This window comes from Dermochelys coriacea, chromosome 28, assembly GCF_009764565.3.
Source record: "Dermochelys coriacea isolate rDerCor1 chromosome 28, rDerCor1.pri.v4, whole genome shotgun sequence".
Lineage (NCBI taxonomy): Eukaryota > Metazoa > Chordata > Testudines > Dermochelyidae > Dermochelys > Dermochelys coriacea.
In genome coordinates this window covers 796,703-817,406 of record NC_050095.1, presented here as the reverse complement: position 1 = coordinate 817,406, position 20,704 = coordinate 796,703, and the positions used below count along the sequence as shown (strand labels likewise).

Here is a 20,704-nt window from a genome sequence, read left to right as displayed (position 1 = left end):
AGCACTGTTGTGTGGGGCTGGGTTTATGGTCTCCGCCGGACCCCCTGATCGTGTACCATGGCTGCTCAGTCACCCCCCACACACACACACACTGTGACCACACCCCCGCGGCACATCACAGTGTGGGTCTGTCTGCCATGCTGCGCCCCCCCAGCACCCCATAAACACCAGGGGACCCCCCCCCCGCACCGGCCTCCTTCACCCCCCTTGGCCGTGTGATGCCAACGAAAGACTCAGCTGCTCTCCGGCGCTGCTGCTGGGATTGTCGGCATTTTGCTCTGGGTTTGTGCAGCTCCAAGCGCCGGTGGGGAAGGGGGGGCTTAGCAGTGCCCCCCCCGTCAATCTTGCCCCATATGGCCCAGCACCCCCGTCACAACGAGGCACCAGTCACCCGGTGACACCTGCAGGCATCAGTCACCAAGGAGCCTTCGGACAGCTGAGCGTGCAAACACACACAGCGAGTGCGACTCACAATTCCTCCTTCCATTGCACACTCACCCCCCCTCACAATCACCCTCCCCAGGCTCAGCCCCTCAGTGGCCCGCAATAGCGGGCGCTGCAGCAGGTGGGGGGAGACCCGGGACTACCAGGCCCTGGAAGGGGTTGTGGGGGTGAGGGAGGGGTGGGGAGCAGGGAGAAAGGGGTTAAGAGGGGGAGGGACCCCCGGGGGCTGCAGCTGATTGGCGGAGGGATGGCTACATTCTGCCGTCAGAGCCCAACGCTACCTCCCCATTGGCCGAGGGGCCAGACTCCAGAACCGCATGGCTGGGTCCCAGAGCGGGGAGGGGGGAATCCTCCTCCCGCCGCCGAGATGCAGCCACCTCTGGGGCGGGGCGGCTGGTTGCCCCCTCCGTGAAGGAGATGTAGGACCCGAGGGGGCTGGGAGGGGGAGGGAGGAGGCTTGGGTAGCCTGCTCCCCCCCTCCTTTGCTGGCCCTTTAAATCCCTCCCCCACCGATCCACCCCGCCGCCCCCCCCCCCGCCTGCGGAGCCATCAATCAACCCCAGGAGGAGCCGCATGGCACCGGGTGTTTTGCCCAGCAGCAGCGCCGCGGGGGTCTCTCCGGGCTGCCCCCCCTCCCCCCAGGAGAGCCGGGGGCCGAGCTGGCTGGTGCCCCGGGGCGGGCCCCGGCAGGAGGAGGAAAAACCCGGAGCCTGGGGTGCATTTGCCCGCCTCACCCCCGCTTTTTGCAATATCCAGCTCTCCAGTCGGGGCAGCTTTGCCTGCTTTTTGCAAAGCGAAAGCTCCTGCCTTTGCACGGGTCTGCCTTGGGGTAGGGGTGCGGGGTTTTTTTTTTTAAAGCCCAGCCCCCCACTCCCCCTAACACTCTCTGAGCTCTTTGCTAATTGCACAGAGGGCACCCAATGAATGTTGTTTTGCAGGATCCAGCTGCTTTTGCACAGGGGGAAATCCAGTTGCTGGGAGTTTCTTTCCCCCCTCCCTCCTTTGCTTTTTCTGCAAGTCCTCAAAAACCCCCCCTCGTGCGTTAACATGCTCCCCCCCCCGCTTCTTGCGACATCAATATCTGGCCCAGAGGGCAGCGCCAACGGCCCCCGCCCTGCAAAAGTCGCGTTTTTCTCCTTGGCTTTTCTTCGTGCCATTTGGCTTTTCGTGGCACGGTTTTGCCTGCTCACTTGGGACTAGCTTTTGTGACTAGAAATCCCCTCACTTTAAATTTTTCCTTGCCTTGTTTGCATTGGCCGGACTGAAATCCCGCAGCCAGACAGCGTCCCGCTTCTGCGGAAAGGTATTCAGAGCCAGGCTTTCGGGTGGCGTTGCTTTTTGCAACGGTGATATCCCGAGCGGGGGCAAGGCTCCGGTCCAAACTTTTGCGGGAGCGAAACCGGCCTGCTGCAAAAAAGCAACGTCGCTCCTTTCTCCTTCGTTTCCAAGTCATGCTTTCCGCCCCCCTGCCTCTCTTCGCTGGCTTCCAGTTTTGCGCCAGGAAAACCGCACGGGAAAAAAAAACCCCTAGGCTGATTTTATTTTGCTTCTCTCTTCATGTGACTTCTATTAAAATCAAACCCTGGAGCCGATTGCAAAAGAAGAAATTTGTGTCCTAGTGCAACAAGGCGGCAGCGGGGGCCTACCCGGGTGCGTGGCTGCACCACTGCAGAGCTGGGGATTTGGTGGGTTTTTTTTGCAGGCCGTGCAAGATTGCAAAGGGCCTTTTTATTTGCACGCCACCGAGGCTTGTGCAAAGAGCCCGGGGCGAGGCAACTTCGGCTGCAAACTGACCGGCCGTGAAATCGCGGGGAAGCGGGTCCAGGCTGCCCAGCGCTCGGCGGGGACTTCGGACACGTGCAGGACGTGAGAGAAGCCAGCGGCGAGTTTGTGACTGTCCTCCCTCGACGCTCCTGGGCCTCCGGCGGGCTCAATCCAGGGGGGCAAAGGCGCTAAACCTCTGCCCTCCGGGGCGGGTGTCCTAGCACTGTTGCAAAAGCTTGTGGGGGGGACATCCTTTAAAAGACGAGGGGGGTCGCAAAAAGGGAAGAGGAATGAACTCCTGGGAAAGAGGCGCAGGGGGAGGTGAAACCCGTGCACTGCGGGTAAGCTCGGCACCCCGAAAGAGGCGGTCGCGAAAAGGGGGCACCACGCTTTGAATTGTCCCCCTCCCCTGCAAAGAGGACAGCGGCAGCCACAAAACCCAGGCACCCCCCAAAACCTCTGCCCCCCCCCGGCCCGTGCTTGCCATTGCAACAGGCGGGGGGGGGAAATGCCTTGACTCTCCCAGGCCCTGATTTGGCGCGCCATGGAGGAGGCGGCCGTGGAGGGTGACCCGCCCATGGCCGACTTCCGCCTGTGCGGGCATCTCGCGGAAGCAGAAGTCCCAGCGCGCCGTTTTTTTTTGTGCTGCGGGCACCCAGCGAGCGGGGGCCGGCCCGCCTGGAGTACTACGACAGCGAGAAGAAATTCAGGGCCGGGGGCGCCCCGCCCCAAACGCAGCTTCCCCCTGGCCAGCGCCCTGAACATTAACAAGGCGGCGGACCGCCCGCACCGGCACCCTCATCGTGTTGTACGGCCGGGACGGCACCTTCGGGGTGGCGGCCGAGAGCCCGGAGCAGCAGGAGGCCTGGTATTGCGCCAGATGGACCTGCGCGCCAAGGGTGAGGGCAGGCGAGGGGGCTACGGACCTGGCAAGGGGAGGCTGTGCATTGGGGTAGCCTGGGCAGTGGATGCAGGAGGTGTACTGAAAAATTACAACTGGACAGCCCACAGCCAGGGAGAGAACCCAGGAGGTCGGGCTCCCAGCCCCCCTGCCCTCTAGCCCCCCAGCCCCCGCTCCCCTCCCGAGAGCCGGGGGGAGAGCAGGAGGGGCTGGGAGCCAGGGACTCCTGGGGTTCTATTTCCCAGATCTCACTATGGTGCAAAGTCCAGCCCCAGAAGAGGCAGAGCAGGGGCGGATAAAGCCACTGGTCTGGGTCCAGCGCCGGCCGAGAAATGGGGCCAATCTGTCCCGTTCATCCCAGGGCCCAGACAGCCCACCCAGGGCAAGGCAGCCAGTGCCATGTGCAATAGAGACCAGCAATTCTACAGGGGCCTGGCCCTGGCCCCGAACTCCTGGGTTATCCCTGGCTCTGGGAGGGAGTGGGGGCTGGTGGGTTAGAGCAGGGGGGGCTGCGAGCCAGGGACTCTGGGTTTCTCTCCCTGGGCCTAGCAGGGGAATATTCCAGGAAATCTTTTGCTTAAATATTCAATTTTGTTTCCCAGCATGGCTGTACCCCTCTCTCCTCCCGGGTCCCCATGGAAACTGTCAGTCGTCCAGGGTGACGTGGGTGGTTGCCACGGCGCTGGGACCTTTGGGTCTGTTTGTTCCTTGGTCCTGTTCTCCCACCTGCTTCCCCCCCCCCCCGCTTCCTGTTCCCCATGCCTTTCGCCTGTATCCAGGCACTGCCACAGCTCAATGCGGGGGCCCCGTGGTCACCAGCCACTCCGCCCCAGAAGTGGCCGCATCTCGGCACCGGGCGAGAGGTCCCCGTGTCACCCCAGACCGCCCCGCCCCAGAAGTGGCTGCATCTCGGCACCGGGTGAGGGATCCCCATGTCACCAAGCCTCCCGCCAAGCGCCGTCTCTGCCCCCTCCCCAGAACATGGCCGCGTTCCCCTCCCAGTTTTAACCCTCCTCTCTCCTTCCCGCAGGCCTGTCGCAGCCCTTTCGGGAGGTCTGGCAGGTGACCCTGCGCCCCAAGGGGCTGGGCATGCCAAGAATCTGGTGGGCGTCCTACCGGCTGTGCCTGGCAGAGAGCACGGTGGAGCTGGTCCGGCTCAGCGCCCCGGCCCCCTGCCTGGTGCTTCAGCTGCTGAGCGTTCCGGCGCTGCGGCCACTCGGAGAACTACTTCTTCCTGGAGGTGGGAGCGCTCGGCCGCCACGGGCCCCGGCGAGCTGTGGATGCAGGTGGAGGACCCTGGTGGTGGCCCGGCACATCCACGAGTCCATCCTGGAGGCCTATGAAGCGACTGAGCGAGGATTGCCGGGTGCGGGGGCCGTGGCCAGGCCTCTGCCCCCCGTCTCGGTGCCGGCCCGGCGCCTGCCCCCTGCCCCAGCCGCTGGGGTCCGGGCACCGCCGGCCCGACGGAGGATTACACCCCGGCCTCGTCGGACGAGGGCGGCTCCTCCAGCCCGGGGAGTGGCGCCCGGCTGGCAGCCCAGAGCCGGCAGGCTCCCCAGAGGGGCAGGCGCCCGCTGCAAGCGGCCATCAATGCCCCCCTTGCGCTGGGCAGAGGCGCCGGGCAGAAGAAGCCGGGGTGGTGCCCGAGTCCGGCTACATGGCCATGCTGCCCGGGCGGCCCTGCCAGGCCGTGAGGCAGCCTGACTACGTGCCCATGAGCCCGGCGGTGCTCTCCGCCCGCGGGGCGAAGCTGCCCGGCTATATGCTCATGTCCCCCAGCGGGAGCGGGCGCCCGAGTACGTGAACATGTCCCCGCTGTGCGCTCGGACTGGCAGCACCCCCCCGCGCCACAGCCCCCCACCCGCGCCCCCGGGAGGCCCCCTGCCCCTTCCGCTGTCTGCCGCGGGTCCTACAAACACGGGGTCCAGCTGGCCGTGCCCCGGGCGCCTCTCCTCCGCTCTTCCTCCTCCTCCACCGAGCAGCGAGAGCTTGGAGGAGCCGGTGCCCCTGAGCCCCGGGGAGTACGTCGCATCGAGTACCGGCCCGGCCCGGCCAGCCGGCCAGGGTGGATCCGGGCAGGCGGCGCTGCAGGGAGCGGGGGTGTCCCTGCCTGGGAGGAGCCGGGACTCAACTACGTGGCCCTGACCTGGGCCCGGGGAGGAGGTGGCCCCGGGTTGGGAGCCCCCGGGCGGCCGGCGGCCCCAGCCCTCAGCCTACGCCAGCATTGACTTCCACCGCCTCCCAGGACCTGCGGGGGCACCGGGGCGGAAGGGACGGGCCAGGTACGTGGCGGGTCTGGGGGTTACGGGGTCGGGGGGGGAGACTGGGGGTGGGGGGTGGTCCTGGTTTAACAACCTTCCCCTTTGTTTACTAACATCCTCAAGGCGTTTGTTTTGGAAGCTACCCTACAAAAATACCCCCGCTTGTAAACTGCGTTCAAATGTCTGGCAAGAGCGGGCGGGGGGAGGTTGAGGGCTACCCTTCCTAAAAACAGAGTGGGGCTGGGACTCAGGGCCGGTGGCTTCTCAACCACCCAAGGGTTTGAGGCGACCCTACAAAAACAAAGGCTTTGTAAACACAGTAGAAGTGTGTCAACGGCGGTTTTAAAAGCCCCTTGGGGGCCTGCAGCTGCCTTGTTTCTTTACCAAAAAGACCCACAATTGGGGGTTGGCTTTTGGCCCCCATCTTCCAGGGCCACCTCACCTGTTCCCGTGTGGTCGGCAAAGGCAGTGTGGGTGGGACAGAACCGCCTGGCCCTCGTCTGAAACTGCCTTCCCAAGGCATACGGTCCCCTTTAGAAACCACTTTTTCTTGCTTTTGTAAGGGTTTCCCCCCTATAGAGACAGCTGGGGGGGTCCTCTATTAGAAACTATTTTTTAATTGGCCAGGGATCCCCTTTAGAAACTGCTGCAGTTTCCCCCCTTAAAAACTTTTTGGGGCCAGGGATTTTCCTTTTAGAAACTGCCTTTTTTTTTTCTTTTTTTCATGGATTCCCTCTTTAGAAACTGCCTTTTTGGGGATGAGGGAAAGATTTTTTTTTTTCCCCTTCAAAACGCAGATGTTTATTTTAAGTACTGACAGTGGGGTAAGGTTAGACGCAGGCTTTGTTGCCTGAGAAATATCCACTCTAAACTCTGCCTTTTTTTCTTTGTTTGTTCGGGTCACCCTTTAGAAACCGTCTTTCTTGGGGGGGTGTTGGCGTGTCACTGCCCCTTGCCAGTGGGCATGTGAAATCATTCCCCGAATAATTTGACACGTAGTCAGGCCGCCGTTGGGACTTTGCACTAGAAACAGACTCTTCTTACCGTAGGTGGAGATGTTCCCCTTTAGAAACGATTTTTTTTTCTGTGGGATCCCTTGAAAACTCTCCTCCTGCACCATCCCACGTTGTCTCTTAATTTTATGCAGCACAGAAGCAGCCCGCCGATTCTAGGCCTGCTTCCTTCACTCTGAATGGAGAAGAACTGGAGAGAAACTGGCTGGAAAGGTTTATTCCCCCCCCCCCGCTTTTCTTTTCTTTTCCAGCTGTTTTGTTCCTTTCTTCCTGCCGGGCGAGGGGTCCCTGTGTCACCAGCCGCCCCGCCCCAGAGGTGGCTGCAGCCAGGGCATTAATACAGGATTGTATCTCTCCACTCTCCCTTTCAGAGTGCTGATCCCTTTGCTGTCTGTGACTTCGGGGCTCCCCTGGCTCGGGACCAGCTCTCCACCCCAGAGCTGGTCACATTGGGACGCCTGCTGCCTGATACCTCCGCAGACGACGCACGTCGGTTTCCTCCCGATGGACCGTGAACCCCCTTTAAGTGCCTTTGTTTTTGGGGTGTGGCTCTGGGGGGCTGTGGAGAAAAAGCCAAAGACAGACTCACGTTTTGGGGGGGCTGGTGCCTTGCGCTACATGGGTCTTTTGTATCTGCTGGGGGGATACCCCAGCACCTGCTGGGCTTGAGGTTTCAAGGTCATCCCCAGTTTTGGGGGAAACCCTCTGCACCGAAGCCAATTCTTTACTTTTTTTGGTGGGGATCGTCCCAGCTTCTCAACCCTTGGGATGGAGACTTTTTGGAGGGGGGGTGATTCCTTATTTGCAGGGATAACCCCCCATCTATGTTGGGGTCACCCCTTTGCCCCCATCAATCCTCTGGTGCCTTCCTGGCCCCCCCAGCCTGTGTTTTTTGGGGTATGCCCCAAAGGCTCCCCTATCTGCATTTTATTCCCCCCACCCCAGTATGAGGGGGACAATTGTGCCCTCTTGCATAGCCAAAGTGCACCCCTGCAGATGGGGCATTGTGGGGGGGGAATAAAACACAGCCCCCCCACGCCAGTCTTAGGTTCCAGTTTGGGCTTCGCTCTGGCTTCTGATTTGCATCTGGTTGGGTTTTTTTGCACTAGCTTAAAACGTTTCGTAATTTATAGCTCCGGCTTCAAGGCCTTAAATCCACCCGCCCTTCGTCAGGCTCCAAACGAGCCGCATCCCTGACCCCGGCTTTTGACAGCTGAGCGCACCAGGAAGGGGGTTTTTAAAGCCCTTTGCGGGGTTTATCGCTTGTCTGCAGAATCGGGAGCACGATTGGGGGGGTTCCGCGTTTGAGAGATTGGAGCGGTAGGAATTGGGGGGGGGGATTGGTTATAATAAAGCCTTTTTATTGCAGCTCGTGTCAAGCGGCTTTATGGTAAAATTGGGTCTCGACAACATTAGAAACAACCTGGGAATGAATTTTCTGCCCTTGTCGAGGGAGCCCCCCCCGCCCCTGGCGGGTTTCAACGTGACACTGGCTGCCCGCAGACCTGGATGGGGGGGGCTACGTCTGAAGCATCGTGGGCCCCCCCCCTTTCTGTGGCGGGAGAGTCTCGGCTGGTGGGAGCAGCTTCTTGCTTCTCGACGTGGTTTACGCCCTTGCAGCGATGGTTTTGACCCCCCCAAAAAAATCTTTCTTGCACACTTATCAGCTGGGGCTGTTGGCAGCCTTGATCGAAAAACAATTGGGGGGGGGGGGCTTTAGAAACACAGCTGGAAGCAGGCGCCCGTTTGATTTTTCTTCCTTTTTTTGGGGGGGCGGAATCGCCTAAGGACGAGACCTTTGCCCGAGGTGCCGGAAGCCGGGGCTTGCTGAGCTCTGTCAGGCCGGGCCTCGGGCAAAATCATGCGGCCGCTCGGCTTGAGCCGCAGATGGAAATTTCCTCCGCTCCTGCAACGCCCTTCGCAGGCCGAGCCCGGGTACTTCAACCGGCTTCGTTTGGGGCGTTTCAGCGTGAGAGGCCCCGAACCGGGGGGAGCAAGATTCCCGAACGGAAACTCCCCCCCCCCCGGCGAACGAGGGGTTGCGAAGGTCGGGGAGGTTTTCAGCCAGTCGGGGCCCAGGGGGTGGGGGGTGGTTTTCTTGCCCCCCCAGAATCAGAGGGGTGCGTCATCACCCCCTGCTGGGAGCCACCCAGGAGGTTGGGGCTGGTTTAAGTGTTGCCATTTGAATAGGGCCCAAAAAACAGAATTAGGTGCCCCCCCCCGCCCGCAAGTGCCTCTGTGAAGCTGCTGATCCCCCCCAATCCCCTGCCCACCACGGGGGAGGGGGGCTGTCGAGAAGTGACCTGTTGGGGGGATAACTCTGAACTGCCCCAAATCCCCCCCCCCCCGCATTTTGTTTTTATTTGCTGCAATAAAAGCTTGGAAGAAAACCGGGCCCAGGCTGTGTTGTTGTGGGGCTCTGTTAACCCCCCCCGGATGGGAGGGGTGTCTCTAACTCCCATCAGCTCCCCCCCAAGCCAGACCAGGGGCTCCAGTGCACCCTGGGGTGCCCCCCCCACCAGTAGCTGCTGGATAAAGGCCCAACTACTGCTACACGGCATGGGGGGGGGGAGTTGCTCCCTGAGCCCTGGTGAGCCCCTGGCCTTGGGGGTTGGAGGCTAGGCAGCCCCAAATCCTGGGGTTTTGGGGGAGTCAGAAACCAGGAAGGGAAGGGGAGGGGAGGCAGAGGGTGCCCCTGAGCTGGCGGGGTGTGTGTGTGTGTGTACTCCAGTTGTAAAGAGCTGAGGTCATGCAGGGGAAACTGAGGCTGCAGATTTGTAGGGGATGGTCCTGCCCCAGGTGGGGGGAAGAGACTCGGGCTCTGGCCCCTAAGTGCCGGCGGGGGGCTGGTTACAGAGCAGGAGCGATGGGCCTGGCCCCAAAGGGAAGGGAGCGAGTTACCGCCTTCTGCCACGAGAGGGCGCAAGTGCCCTAGGAACAGGGGAGAGAACCCAGGAGTCCTGGCTCCCAGCCCCCCCCCCCCCCCCCGCTAGCCCCAGTACCAGGACGGGGGGGATGGTAAAGCCGGGGCTGCACCCCCCCCAAAGTTCAGGGAGCTCAGAACCCAGCGAGGGGGAAAGGGGGGGCAGGGGGTCCCTGATCCAGAGGGGGGATGTGTAAGGTGGGGGTAGGGAGCAGGGCCGAGCTGAATGTGTGTAGGGGAAACTGAGGCTGACACTTTGGAGGGGAATAGCTCTGCGCCTGGGGGGCAGGGCGTGGCAGAGACCAGCCTAGAGGCCAAGGGAGGTGGTTCATTTACCTCTTTATTCCACTAGAGGGCACAACCCTAGGAGCCCGGAGAGAACCCAGGAGTCCGGGCTCTTCCTTCCCCTTCCCTAACCCACTGGCCCCCCGAGCCAGGGAGAGAACCCAGGAGTCCTGGCTCCCAGCCCCCCTGCTCTCACACACCAGCCCCCACTCCCCTCCCAGGGCTGTGGTCCCCCTCCCGGGGAGGCAGGTTGGGGGGTACCCAAGGCACAGCTCAGACGAGCGGCCAGGACCCCCCCCGGAGGGGAATTAGGGGCTGGGGCCCAGGCCTGGGAGGGGGTGATGGTGGGGACAAGGCTGCAGGGAGGGGCTGCTAAGGATGGAGGATGCGAGGAGCAGCCCAGGGGACACCCCCCCAACCCTCGCTTGGTCAGGGCAATCTGCCCCCCCTGCCCCCAGGAAATGTGGAAAGGAAGGACATGGGGCTGAAGAGGGGGCTTCCTCCTCTTCACCTGTGACCTCTTGCAGCCTCACAGCCCCAGTGCCCCACAGCCAGCGGCTGCACAGAGACACCCCAGTCTCGCAACCCTGCCTGAGGCTGCAGGGAGCCTGAGCCTGTCGCTCTGGGGGGGGGGGGGGGGGGGAGGAGTAGCTGGTGCCTAGTGGTGCCCTTCAGGGAAATAAGACAGCCCCCTCCCCCACTTGCAATCAACCCCCTCCATCCTTACCCCACGTCTGCTCACAAACCCCCCCCACCCACACTCTAGCCCAAGGGGGCTCACACAGCTGCCAGGCCACCCTGTGGAAAAGCCGCTGGAGGGGACAGGGGGGAGTTGAGCACCAGGAGTTCGGCTTGATTTGAGGATCCCACCGCTGCCACCAAGGAGTTTTCCAAAAGGCACCATCCCTTGCTAGGGGTCAGGGCCCCCTCTCGCTGTACCGTCTGTGTTGCTGGGGGTTGAGCCGGGTCCCCTACTGCCCTATATGGGGGAACTCTCAGCATTGTCCAGCCCCCACAGGGCCCGGGGCGTTCTAGTCCCTGGCCCCTCGGCCGTGCCACTTGTGCCAGGGCCCCCACCCCTCAGATCTTGCTGGAGGTGCCCTCAGGGGGCGTCGGCTTCTTCAGGGGCTGGGCCACAGTCAGCAGGGCCTGGACGGTCCGGGCCAGCGGCGCCAGGCTCTCCTCGTCCAGGACGTGCTGGGGCTGGCACAGGGCTTCCTGGGAGGAGAGAGGAGACGTTAGAGCGGGGGGCGCTGGTGGAAGAAACCTGCCGCTCACTGAGGGAGACAAGTTGTTCTGCGAGGGGGTGGGAAGGGGACTTTAGAGCAGCCGGGACGCCGGGCCATATGGGCCCCTTGAACCGAACCATTCCAGCAAGTCCTGTGCGAGGCCGACCCACTGGGGCTGTGACCTGGGTCAGGTTCCGTGCAACGTCCGGCGCAAGGGAGCCCCCAGTCACCACGGGACCCGGGACCCGCCCCCCCCACCCCATTGCCACAGGGCCAGGGGGCACCCGCCCGGCCACGCCAAAGCACAGACAAGCCAACGCAAACCAAGACAAAAGCCACACGGTGGGTTGGAGCGCTGCATTTCTTAGTGAACACGACAGCGCGGGGGGCGTGACACACACGTGGCGGCCGGGACACGCCGGGAGAGGGGGGGCATACGTACAGCAGGAAGTCGCCGAGAGAGAAGGACCCACACGCTATTTACACGTTTGTACACGCCGGCCCGGCAGACGGGCTCGGCTTTCCAATATATATATCAAATATAGAGCCGTATAATTTAACCGCGGGACGGCAGCTGAACTGAGCTGGCCGCAGGGCAGCCCATGGCCACTGAGAGGCACTGGCGAGCTGGGGAAGGGGGCTCGCACCCCAAGGGGGAGCCCGGAGTGGGGCCCACACCGGGGCTCTGGGACCCACAGCAGGAGGAGGTGGGTTTGAAGTGGGGCAAGGCAACGGGGATCCAAATCCACCAGGCCCCAGAGGGAGAGGACTGACCCAGCCCCCCACCCTGCCGCAGGTCTCTCTAAGGCACTGGGGGGGCTAGGGCCCCCCTGCGGCCCCACGGCGCCTCAGAAGCCCCAGAGCTTGCAATAGGCCAGGAAAAGCAGCGACATCACGGAGACATAGAAGAGGGCGAAGCCGGCGAGGGGCCCAGGCAGGGCGGGCACGGCGTGGGCAGCGGCAGGGCTCTCCTCCACGGCTCCGGGGCGCAGCAAGGCCCGCAGGGTGCCCCGGAGCCGCCCGGCGTCCCCCTGGAGCACATCAGAGGTGGAGCAGAGGGCGACCTGGGCCCGGCGAGGGAGACAAAGACAGGAGAGAGGTTAAGGGAGGTGCTGGGGGCTGGCACCGGGGTGAGGGGCATGAGACCGGCTGGGGGCCTCCCCGCCCCGCTGGGCTGGCAACCCTGCATCTGCCAACACCCAGGGGACCCTGCTGGAGCCAGATGGGGAGAGGAGTGGGGGCTGGTGGGTCAGAGCAGGGGAGGCTGGGAGCCAGGACTCCTGGGTTCTCTCCCCAGGGTCGGTACTGGGTGCTGTACGACAGGCCCCCCGCCCAGCTGGGGGGGGGGCCATGCAGGGTCTCAGCCCAACACTGGTGCCGTGCAAAGGGGTGACAGGAGCAGTCAGCACTGGCCTGGCGCCGGCCCAGAGAGGTGGGCACAGCAGGGGATTCTGGGAGGTGACCCCAAGGCATGCTGGGAGAAGAGCCCAGCGCTGGTCCCTCTGGCACTGCAGCTCCTATGGCGAGGAGCCTGTCAGCTGGGAGTCCGTACCACTCGGTGTACTTGGGGCATGGCTTCGCACAAGTGGGGCATGGCTTGTGTGAGAGGGGCGTGGCTTTGCACAAGTGGGGTGTGGCAATCACATGAGCACAGTGCACTTGCATGAGAGGCTGGGACAGAGAGAGGGAGGGGCGGGGGGGCGCACAAGGCTTTGCACCAGATAGTGCAATTGCACAAGAAGGGGCAGGGCCTGCACTAGTGCAGCCACAGGGGGGCTCCACGTAGAGGTGACTCTGCTCCCAGTTGCACAGCACAGAAATCAGAGACCCCCAGCCTACTCGCTCGCAGCCCCCGTGATACCTCCGGGACCCCCATGCGGCGACAGGCCTCCAGGAAGCTCTCCACGTTCTTCCGACATTTGATCTTGTTCAGCTTTGGCTGTGGGGAAAGCAGAGAGGGGTGAGAGGGCCAGGAGGGGGGGCACGGGGGGCTAAGAGGGGCAGGGGGCCAGGGAAGCCCAAGCTGCTGTCCCGTCATACGGATGCTCAGGTTTCGTTTCAAGAAGAAAGACGCAGTCCAGCTCTCAGTTGTGCAGATAGACCCAGAGCCGGGGAGAGAACCCAGGAGTCCTGGCTCCCAGCCCCCCCTGCTCTAGCCCCCCAGACCCTACTCCCCTCCTGGAGCCGGGCGAGAACCCGGCATCTGGGACGGGGCGGGGCCCAGATCCCCACTCACCACGGCGGGAGACGGGACGTGGATGAAGGGCACAGAGCGTGGGCGCAGGTGGTTGGCCAGCTGGCACAGCACGGCCCCGTTGGCCAGGGCGTCACCCAGGTCCTCCGCCAGCGTCACGCTGAGCCGTGACTCAATGGCCTGTGGGGGGGAGAGGGGGAGAAGAGAGACGGGTGGGTGGGCGGGGCTCACAGACTCCCCCCCATGCACACACGCGCTCACTACAGGGAACTTACAAGGCAGGTGTCTAGGGGAAGGTCAAATCACTCCCCTGGGCAGAGCCGGGGGAGAGAACCCAGGAGTCCTGGCTCCCAGCCCCCCCTGCTCTAACCCACCAGACCCCACCCCCCTCCCAGAGCCGGGAGAGAACCCAGGCGTCCTGGCTTCCAGCCTTGCAGTCCCTGGTGAGGGATCTCAGCCAAGCTTTCTGGGTCTGGGGGGCGGGGAGGTGTGCCGAAGTGGGAATGTTCTTAATTCTTTGTCTGAATACTGTGTGTATGCCTCAGTTTCCCCACATCACTCCTGTATCTAGGGGGAGGGATTGGTGCAGCAACCCCTGGAGGCAGGTGTGATGGTGACTGGCTAACAGGGCACAGAGACCGGCCCACAATCTGTAGCCTGGCACCCCATGGCCAGGCCCCGTCCCCTGCGAGGAGCCAGCCGGAGGGGCTGGGAACAGAGCACCCAGGGGACCGGTTTGCTCAGGAGAGAGACAAAGCCCGGGTGGCGGGGGGGGAGAGGAGGCAGGGGCCTTTGGGGGGCATGGGAGGGGTCCCCAGGGGCCCCGCACAGGGGGACTCGCTGCAGGCAGCTCGCATGAGGACCGGGGGGCTGAGTGCTCCCAGGGTGGAAGCTGGGGGGGGGGGGGCGGGTCGCGGCTGTACCTTGCGGAGTTGGGCTGTTAACTCTTTCTCGTCCATGTCGTGCGAGCCGGCCCGTAGCCGCAGGGGGTCCTGGGGGTCTGCAGTGGAGTCATGGGGGGCGGAGGCTGCGGAGAGGACGGCAGGGCTCAGGGGGACGGAGTCGCACGGCTGGCGGGGAGTGCGCAGCCCTGGGCAGGTCCGCAGGCCGCGGGCAGGATTCGAACCCTGGACCTGCAGAGCCACCGGGTGCCACGGCAGGACCCCGGCCCGCCAGCAGAGAGGGACAGAGCCACGTGGTGCCACCTACCGGAGCCGGGCTTGATGGCGGTTCGCGACGAGGAGCGGAAGAGGAAGCTGCTGGGCTTCTGGGCTGAGCCGGGCTCCCGTGCCGGGGGGCTGGAGACCTGCAAGGGGGGGGACTCTGGGGGGCAGGAGGAGAGGGGAGGTGAGATCCTGCCCCACAGCACCCCCTAGTGGCACAGCTGGGACTTTCGACCAGGATCAGCTACCCCAGGGGGACAAGTGTCCCATGCCAGAGCCTGGAAACAACCCAGGAGTCCTGGCTCCCAGTCCCCCTGCTCTAACCACCAGCCCCCACTCCCCTCCCCACAGACACTCCCTGGCCATGTGTCTCCTGCTGCCCCCTGAGTGTTACCCCTCTCCTGGGCATACCACATCCCCCCCGCCCCCTGCACTCACCCTGCTGCCGGGGCGTCTGCCCAGGGGATGCCGGGCTGGGGACGCCGGATGGCTGCTCCGTGACCTGAAACAGACATGGGGGGGCGGGGGGGAAAAAAAGAGTCGGCCTGAGTCCCATGGGGTCCATTTCCCACCACAAACCCCTTCTGACCCCAGTCCCTCCACTCTCACCTGGGTCCTCAGCTTTCTCTGGGGCAGGTTGCTGCTCTCTTTGGACGCCATCCTCAGCAGACTGTAAGAGACGCAGAAAGGGTCAGGGGGGTGGAGGCCGAGACACCCCCACCCGGCCCCGGCGGGGGGCCTGCCCCCCTGACGTACCTGTCCCGTTTCTCCAGCGCCTGGCTCCGCAACGCCTGCTGCTGCCGCTCCCTCTCCTGCCAGATCTGCAGTGTCTCGGGACGCCTCCGCTCCTCGCTGGGGGGCTCTTCCCGGGGAGGGCTGGGCCTGGGGGGAGGGATTGGGGGCATTGTTGGGGGAAGGAGAACCCAGGCCAGCACTTCACAGCTTAGTTTCCCCTCCGGGGGTGTGTGGGGAAGTGTCAGGTGAGAGGATAACAACCTACTACAGCTGAATGACAACTAAGACCCTTCGTCCGGCGCCGAGATAGAGCCATCTCTGGGGTGGGGCGGCTGGTGACAGGGGGACCCCCTCACCCGGCACGGAGATGCGGCCACCTCTGGGGCGGGACGGCTGGTTATACGGGGACCCCTCGCCTGTCACGGAACAGGTGTTAACCACCTGCTGCTCACCTTCTGTTTGGCACCTTCTCCCCGACATCGGCTCTCTGAGGAAGGCTCCTCTCTGCTTTCTGCTTCTCCTGGGGACAGAAGGCAAGAGGGAAAGGATTAGGGAGAGAACCCAGGAGTCCTGGCTCCCAGCCCCCACTGCTCTAACCCCCCGGCAGCCCCAATTCCTTTGCTGCGATCCCATTTGGGGAGGGTTCTGGGCCCGCTGGTATGGCCCTGCCCCACAGTTGTGCCCCCAACTGGCAGGAGCAGGGGCCTGAACCGAAACTATCCCTCAGAACTACATCTCCCAGGATGCACCATGGCCAGGGACTCCCAGGATGCAAGAGCCTCACTCTGAGGCCAGACCAGGGTGCACCACGGGAGTTGAGTCCATCTAGGGAGCCCAGTCCACAGAGGGAATGGAGGCTTGAGGCACCTAAATTACACCTCCCATGACGCAACTGCCTCCCTCACCCTGAGGCCAGACTGTGATGCACCATGGGAGACGTAGTCCGACTAGAGAGCCTGGCCCAACAGGGAGAAGGGGAGGCGTGAGGCGAGCAAACCACAACTCCCACAAGGCAGGGCAGCAGCGGCACCTGAGAGACAGATTTCAGGGTTCAAATATTTGCCAAAAACCTAAATTCTCTTGGGTCTGGGGGCAGAGCCATGATCCCATTTTGGGCCCAGTGTGATACCTCTCTCTGCCCCAGGCCAGTGCCCCCCTCACCGGCAGCACCCCCTGCTGGAAGAGAGGACATCCAACAGGCCCAGAGTAGAGCACTGCATCCTGGGAGTTGTAGTCTCTCCGACCCGCATGCTGAGGGTGAACCCAAGCCCCCACAATCCCCCTCACCTCCGCCGGGGCCACGCCCTGCGAGCTGCTCTCTGGCTTGCCCGCCTCCTCCTCCTCCTCACTGCTGTCGATGAAGTCGATCTGCTCCAGCTCTCCGTTGGCTACGGGGAGGAAAGGGTCAGCGGGGCGGCTCCGCTCCCAGGTGCCCAGCGAAGCCCAGCCGATGGGGGCTGCCTGGCACATGTACATATGGGGACCCCTCACGGCCGGGCCAGACAAACGCGGGGACTCACGGGTCACCTTTGTCTGCAGCAGGCACCTCCCCATGGGTAACCCTGGGACCTCGGGAGCTGGGGTCGCGCAGGATCTGGGGTGAGGGAATCCCACCTGGGGGGACCAGACCCCGCTCACCTGCCCGGTCCCGCTTCTCCTTCAGCTGGCGGGGATCACGCACCAGCTCTGCGATGCGGAACGACAGGTCAGAGAACTCGTCTGTGGACTGAGAGAACAGAGGGGGTGGGTGACTCTCAGGAAGGGCTTGGGGGCCACAGAGGAGGTCAGACACCGGGACTGCCTGGCACAGGTGAAACTGACCCAGAGCAGCACCTAACAAGCTGTGACTCCCAAGCCAGCCCCCCATGTCTCCCATCTGCCATCCAGCTACTCTTGGCAGTCTGCTGGCTCCCAAGCAGCGCTGGCATCGCCTTGGAACGTAGACCCCTGAGCCACTGCCCATCGCCGGGGGGGGCCATCGCTGCCCTGTGTGCTCCAGATGGCACCAGCACCCAGGAGAGCAGTGCTTGGCTGGGGGCTGCGCGGTCCGTACCTCGTTCCCAGACCACCGCTTGCTGCCGCTGTCGACGCTGTTGAAGCCGGAGTCCAGGCCGCCGTACTGCCGGCCGGGGTAGAACTCGTCGGAGAGGCTGAGGGGCAGAGAGAGGGATGGGCAGGGGAGGAGGGAGAGGGGCTTTGAGATCCTCTGGCGAAAGGTGCCGGAGAAGGCACTTCACAAACCAGCACAGAGCCTGGGATCAGAGGGACAGGGGAGTGACAGAACTTGGCACTTCTTCCCCAAGCTCTCAAGAAAGGGGCAGATCCAGAAATAGAACCCAGGAATCCTGGCTCCCAGACCCCCAGCTCTAACCCACCAGCCCCCACTTCCTTCCCAGAGCCAGGGCGAGAACCCAGGAGTCCTGGCTCCCAGGGGTTGGGGAGCCCGGTGGGTTTGTATCTGCTGGAGGGGCAAGCGGTGGGAACAGGATGAGCGTTGGAATCCACAATGCCCAGCACCACTGGGTTTTCACGCAGGGGCCAGACAAGCCGGGTCAATCCCAGGTGCCCCCCACCCCGGTGAAGCTCTCTTACCAGGTGCCGAAGCCGGTGGGCCGGCTGGCCCGGGCGAAGTCGGCCAGGTCAGGCACCGTTTTGCTGCAGGCTTCCAGGTTGAGGTATTTGAAGATGTGGATTTTGCCTTTCAGGCAGATCTGGGGCAAGAGACGGAGGCTCCTTAGGGCTGGGCTGAGGGAGCCCCCACCCCTTACAGAATCACAGGCCGGAAGGACCCATGGGATCTGACTGGCTTTCACCAGCAGCCCGCCCCCAGACATGCTCCAGGCTGCATCGGGAGAGAGGGAGGCTCCCCTGGGGAGGCGGGTCCCATGTTAGTCACCCACAATGCAGAAAAATCGGTGCCTCTTTGCCCAGTGGGACGGGTCTGGCTTTACTGCCCTGCCCGCCCCCCAACCCTTCTTCCCCGGGTCAGTTTCCTTCCATCCCGCTGCCTCCCGGGTCCTGCCCTGGCTCACCTGCGCGGGCGGCGACTGGAGGGGGTTATTGTCCAGCAGGATGGTCTGCAGGTGCCGGAGGTGCCGGTAGCAGATGGGGATGCAGGCGACCCGGTTGCAGGAGAAGTCCAGGCGGACCAGAGGCAGCTCCGACAGCTCTAGGAGTGACAGAGGGGCCTGGTGAGCGCAGCAGGGGCCACTGGAAACGCCCCAGCTGCGCCACAGCCGGGATCTATGGGAGTCCCAGCTCCGCCCGGCACCCCCTGATGCTGGGGCATGGGGGCTGCGGTGAGCTCAAGAGGATGGGGGGGGCTAGAATCAAGATCCGGACCCATCTCCCAGGGTGCTCGAACAAGAAGAAAGGGCCCGAAAGGTATTGGCGCTCTGGCCCTTTAACCACCAGCTCACTGGGCTCGCAGAATTGGTGGCTTCCGTTCCCACCCCGTGCTCGATTGGCTGGAAGGGGTCCTGCCCCAGGATTTAAAGAGACGGAGAGAGGCACTGACCTTCGGGCAGGGCAGTTAGCTGGTTCCTCCGGACGTTCAGGTCTCGCAGGGTCTCCAGCTGGCCCATGCTGGCTGGCAGGGACTGGAGTTCATTGCAGCTCACGTCCTGGGGTGGGGGGGGAGGTTGGTTTAGCAGGGCCTGGCAGGGGGTGGGGGGCAGGAACACCAGCCCCCAATGGGAGGGGTTCGTATCTCGCTGTCAGCGCCTCAGAGGGAGTGGGGGGTTCGGGGCTGGCCGGGGAGTGAAGATCACACAGTGGGGGCGCAGGGAGGCACGACGGAATGACGCCACCCTGGGGCCAGCCCTGCCTGCCAGGGAAGAGTGCCTCTGCTGAGCCCCCCACCCCATTCCCTGCTGTGTCGGGTTTTCCCTGGCGGTCTCCCAGCCCTGGCCAGAATCTGCGAGGCAGGAGGGATCTGGCGGAGCCGAGCCCAGCGGGGTCCCCGTTTTGCAGACCAGGCCCCAGCGCAGGATGGGCCCCGCCGGTCCCACTCACCAGTTGGCGCAGGTTGCTCAGCGAGCCCGTCTCATCGGGCAGCGAGGCCAGCTTGTTGTTGCTGGCGACGAGGACTTTGAGGGGCAGGCGACAGAGGCAGGGCGGGAGGGAGGTGAGCTGGTTCCGGCTGCGGGGGGAGAAGGAGCCGTTAGAACCACGTGAGGAGAGAGTCAGGCCCCAACCCAGGGATCTGGGCAGCCTCAGCTTTGAGGGGCACACCAGCCCCTCCCCAACTGAGTCACTCATAACTGTGGGCCTGGGGCCCCCCAGAGCTAAGAGGGCCCAGGAACCTGGGAACCAAGCCATGGTGTGCCAGCCACAAAGATCCCCCCAAGCTGTGGCCAGTGGATGCCCATGGGGCCAGATCCCCCAGATTTTGCAGGACTCTGGATCCCTCCCCCCGGCCCGGCAGTTACCTGAGGTTCAGGTAGGTGAGGGATTGCAGGTTGGCGATGGCTGGCGGGATGGTCCGCAGGCAGTTGTGGTACAAGCTCAGGCCCTCCAAGGAGACCAGGTGGCAGGCGTCCTCGGGCACTTCAGCAAAGCGGTTCCGGGAGAGATCTGGGTGCGGGACAAGAGGGGAGGCCGTTAGATGCCCCCCACCATCTGCACCAAGCTTCTGGACGCCCAGGTGTCCTGCTACAGGCAACTTGCCCACCCAGGCCCCCACTCCCCCCCCCGGCATGCACACACCAAGGGCAGGTTTTCTTAGCCTACTCCCCGCAGAGGCAGGGTGGGCGACCCAGGCTGAAGGGGCCTCGTTAGCTAGGGAGCAGCTAGAGAGCGTGGCTGGCTGGGCGTGGCTGCAGAACAGCTGGGGGGCGACCATCCTGAACCCGGTGTCCAGCTGGCGTTCGACTGTCTGCGGCTCAAGCAGAGAATGTCTTTGGGGCTGCAGACTGGAGCAAGGGGATGTCCACGCAATTGCTGGGGGAGGGGGGCTGGATAAGGGACCTCTCTCAGTTTTAGAGGGGAAACTGAGGCAGGGTGGCCAAGCCAGGAAGATGTGTCCTGTCTCCCAACCCTTGCTCTAACCACCAGACCCCCCTACCCTCCCAGAGAACCCAGGCGTCCTATCGCCCCTCCCCTGCTCTAACCACCAGAGAACCCAGGTGTGAGGCCGTGCACCACCGGCAGAAGGGAGGTGCGGGAGGACATGTGCTGTGCAATTCCAGTAAATCGACCTCGCATAGGTCAATTTACATCTGCAGTGGAGATGCAGCCTTATTCCCTCCACCTCGGACAAGGGGGGGATCAGGGCCCAGGCCGAGCCCAGAGGTGCTGGGGGGAAAATGCCACTTATGGCCGTGAGCGCGGCGGTATTGGGTGGGAGCCCTTTAAACAGCTGGACCCTGCAGCTGGAACTGTGTTTGCTCGACGCAGGTCCCAGAGAGATTGCCTCCCAGCCCAAGAGCAGGGTCAGTTAAATCCCCCCCTGCAGAGAATTCAGACCCAACCTATCCCGAAGAGAAGCGAGGAAGGGGAGAGATTTGTGTAAACGTTGCATAGTTTCACTTTTCCTCATCACACTGATCAGCACTGGATGCCTTTGGGGAAGGTCTGCAAGTCTCTTGCTGTAAACAAGATCCAGGCATCCTGGCTCCCGGGAGCAAAGAGGCCACGGCCCAGCCAGGAATGAACCCAGGCGTCCTGGCTCCCAGGAGCAGAGAGGCCACGGCCCAGCTGGGAACGAAGCCAGGAATCTGGGTTAGAGCCAGAACTGGAATCCCACTGGTGTAATAATAGGAGGGGACAAATTGTGGTGGGAAAACTCTTGC

At 63.4% G+C, this 20,704-nt stretch overlaps 1 protein-coding gene and 1 pseudogene across 5 annotated transcripts in view; one reads left to right on the top strand and one right to left on the bottom strand.

Moving 5' to 3' along the window:
- The first annotated feature begins 708 nt into the window (after positions 1–708).
- On the top strand, positions 709–6,898 carry LOC119849221 (annotated as a pseudogene).
- An 825-nt stretch (positions 6,899–7,723) lies between these two features.
- Positions 7,724–20,704, bottom strand: part of LRCH4 (leucine rich repeats and calponin homology domain containing 4) — a 28,435-nt gene continuing 15,454 nt past the window's right edge. For 2 of the 5 annotated variants that reach the window (XM_043503704.1, XM_043503705.1), the window contains exons 2-18: positions 19,343–19,487; positions 18,927–19,053; positions 18,430–18,535; positions 17,945–18,081; positions 17,505–17,623; positions 16,966–17,062; positions 16,551–16,638; positions 16,200–16,300; positions 15,365–15,432; positions 14,934–15,059; positions 14,787–14,847; positions 14,616–14,679; positions 14,224–14,337; positions 13,938–14,041; positions 13,057–13,194; positions 12,682–12,759; positions 7,724–10,809 (exon numbers count right to left, since the gene is read on the bottom strand). In XM_043503704.1, coding sequence (XP_043359639.1) covers positions 10,672–10,809; positions 12,682–12,759; positions 13,057–13,194; positions 13,938–14,041; positions 14,224–14,337; positions 14,616–14,679; positions 14,787–14,847; positions 14,934–15,059; positions 15,365–15,432; positions 16,200–16,300; positions 16,551–16,638; positions 16,966–17,062; positions 17,505–17,623; positions 17,945–18,081; positions 18,430–18,535; positions 18,927–19,053; positions 19,343–19,487 — 1,811 coding nt within the window. In that variant the 3' untranslated portion in view covers positions 7,724–10,671. Of the gene's footprint in view, positions 10,810–11,162; positions 11,885–12,681; positions 12,760–13,056; positions 13,195–13,937; positions 14,042–14,223; positions 14,338–14,615; positions 14,680–14,786; positions 14,848–14,933; positions 15,060–15,364; positions 15,433–16,199; positions 16,301–16,439; positions 16,639–16,965; positions 17,063–17,504; positions 17,624–17,944; positions 18,082–18,429; positions 18,536–18,926; positions 19,054–19,342; positions 19,488–20,704 lie in introns of those variants that run through there. The other 3 variants (XM_043503703.1, XM_043503702.1, XM_038386041.2) reach the window with 3 other exon arrangements.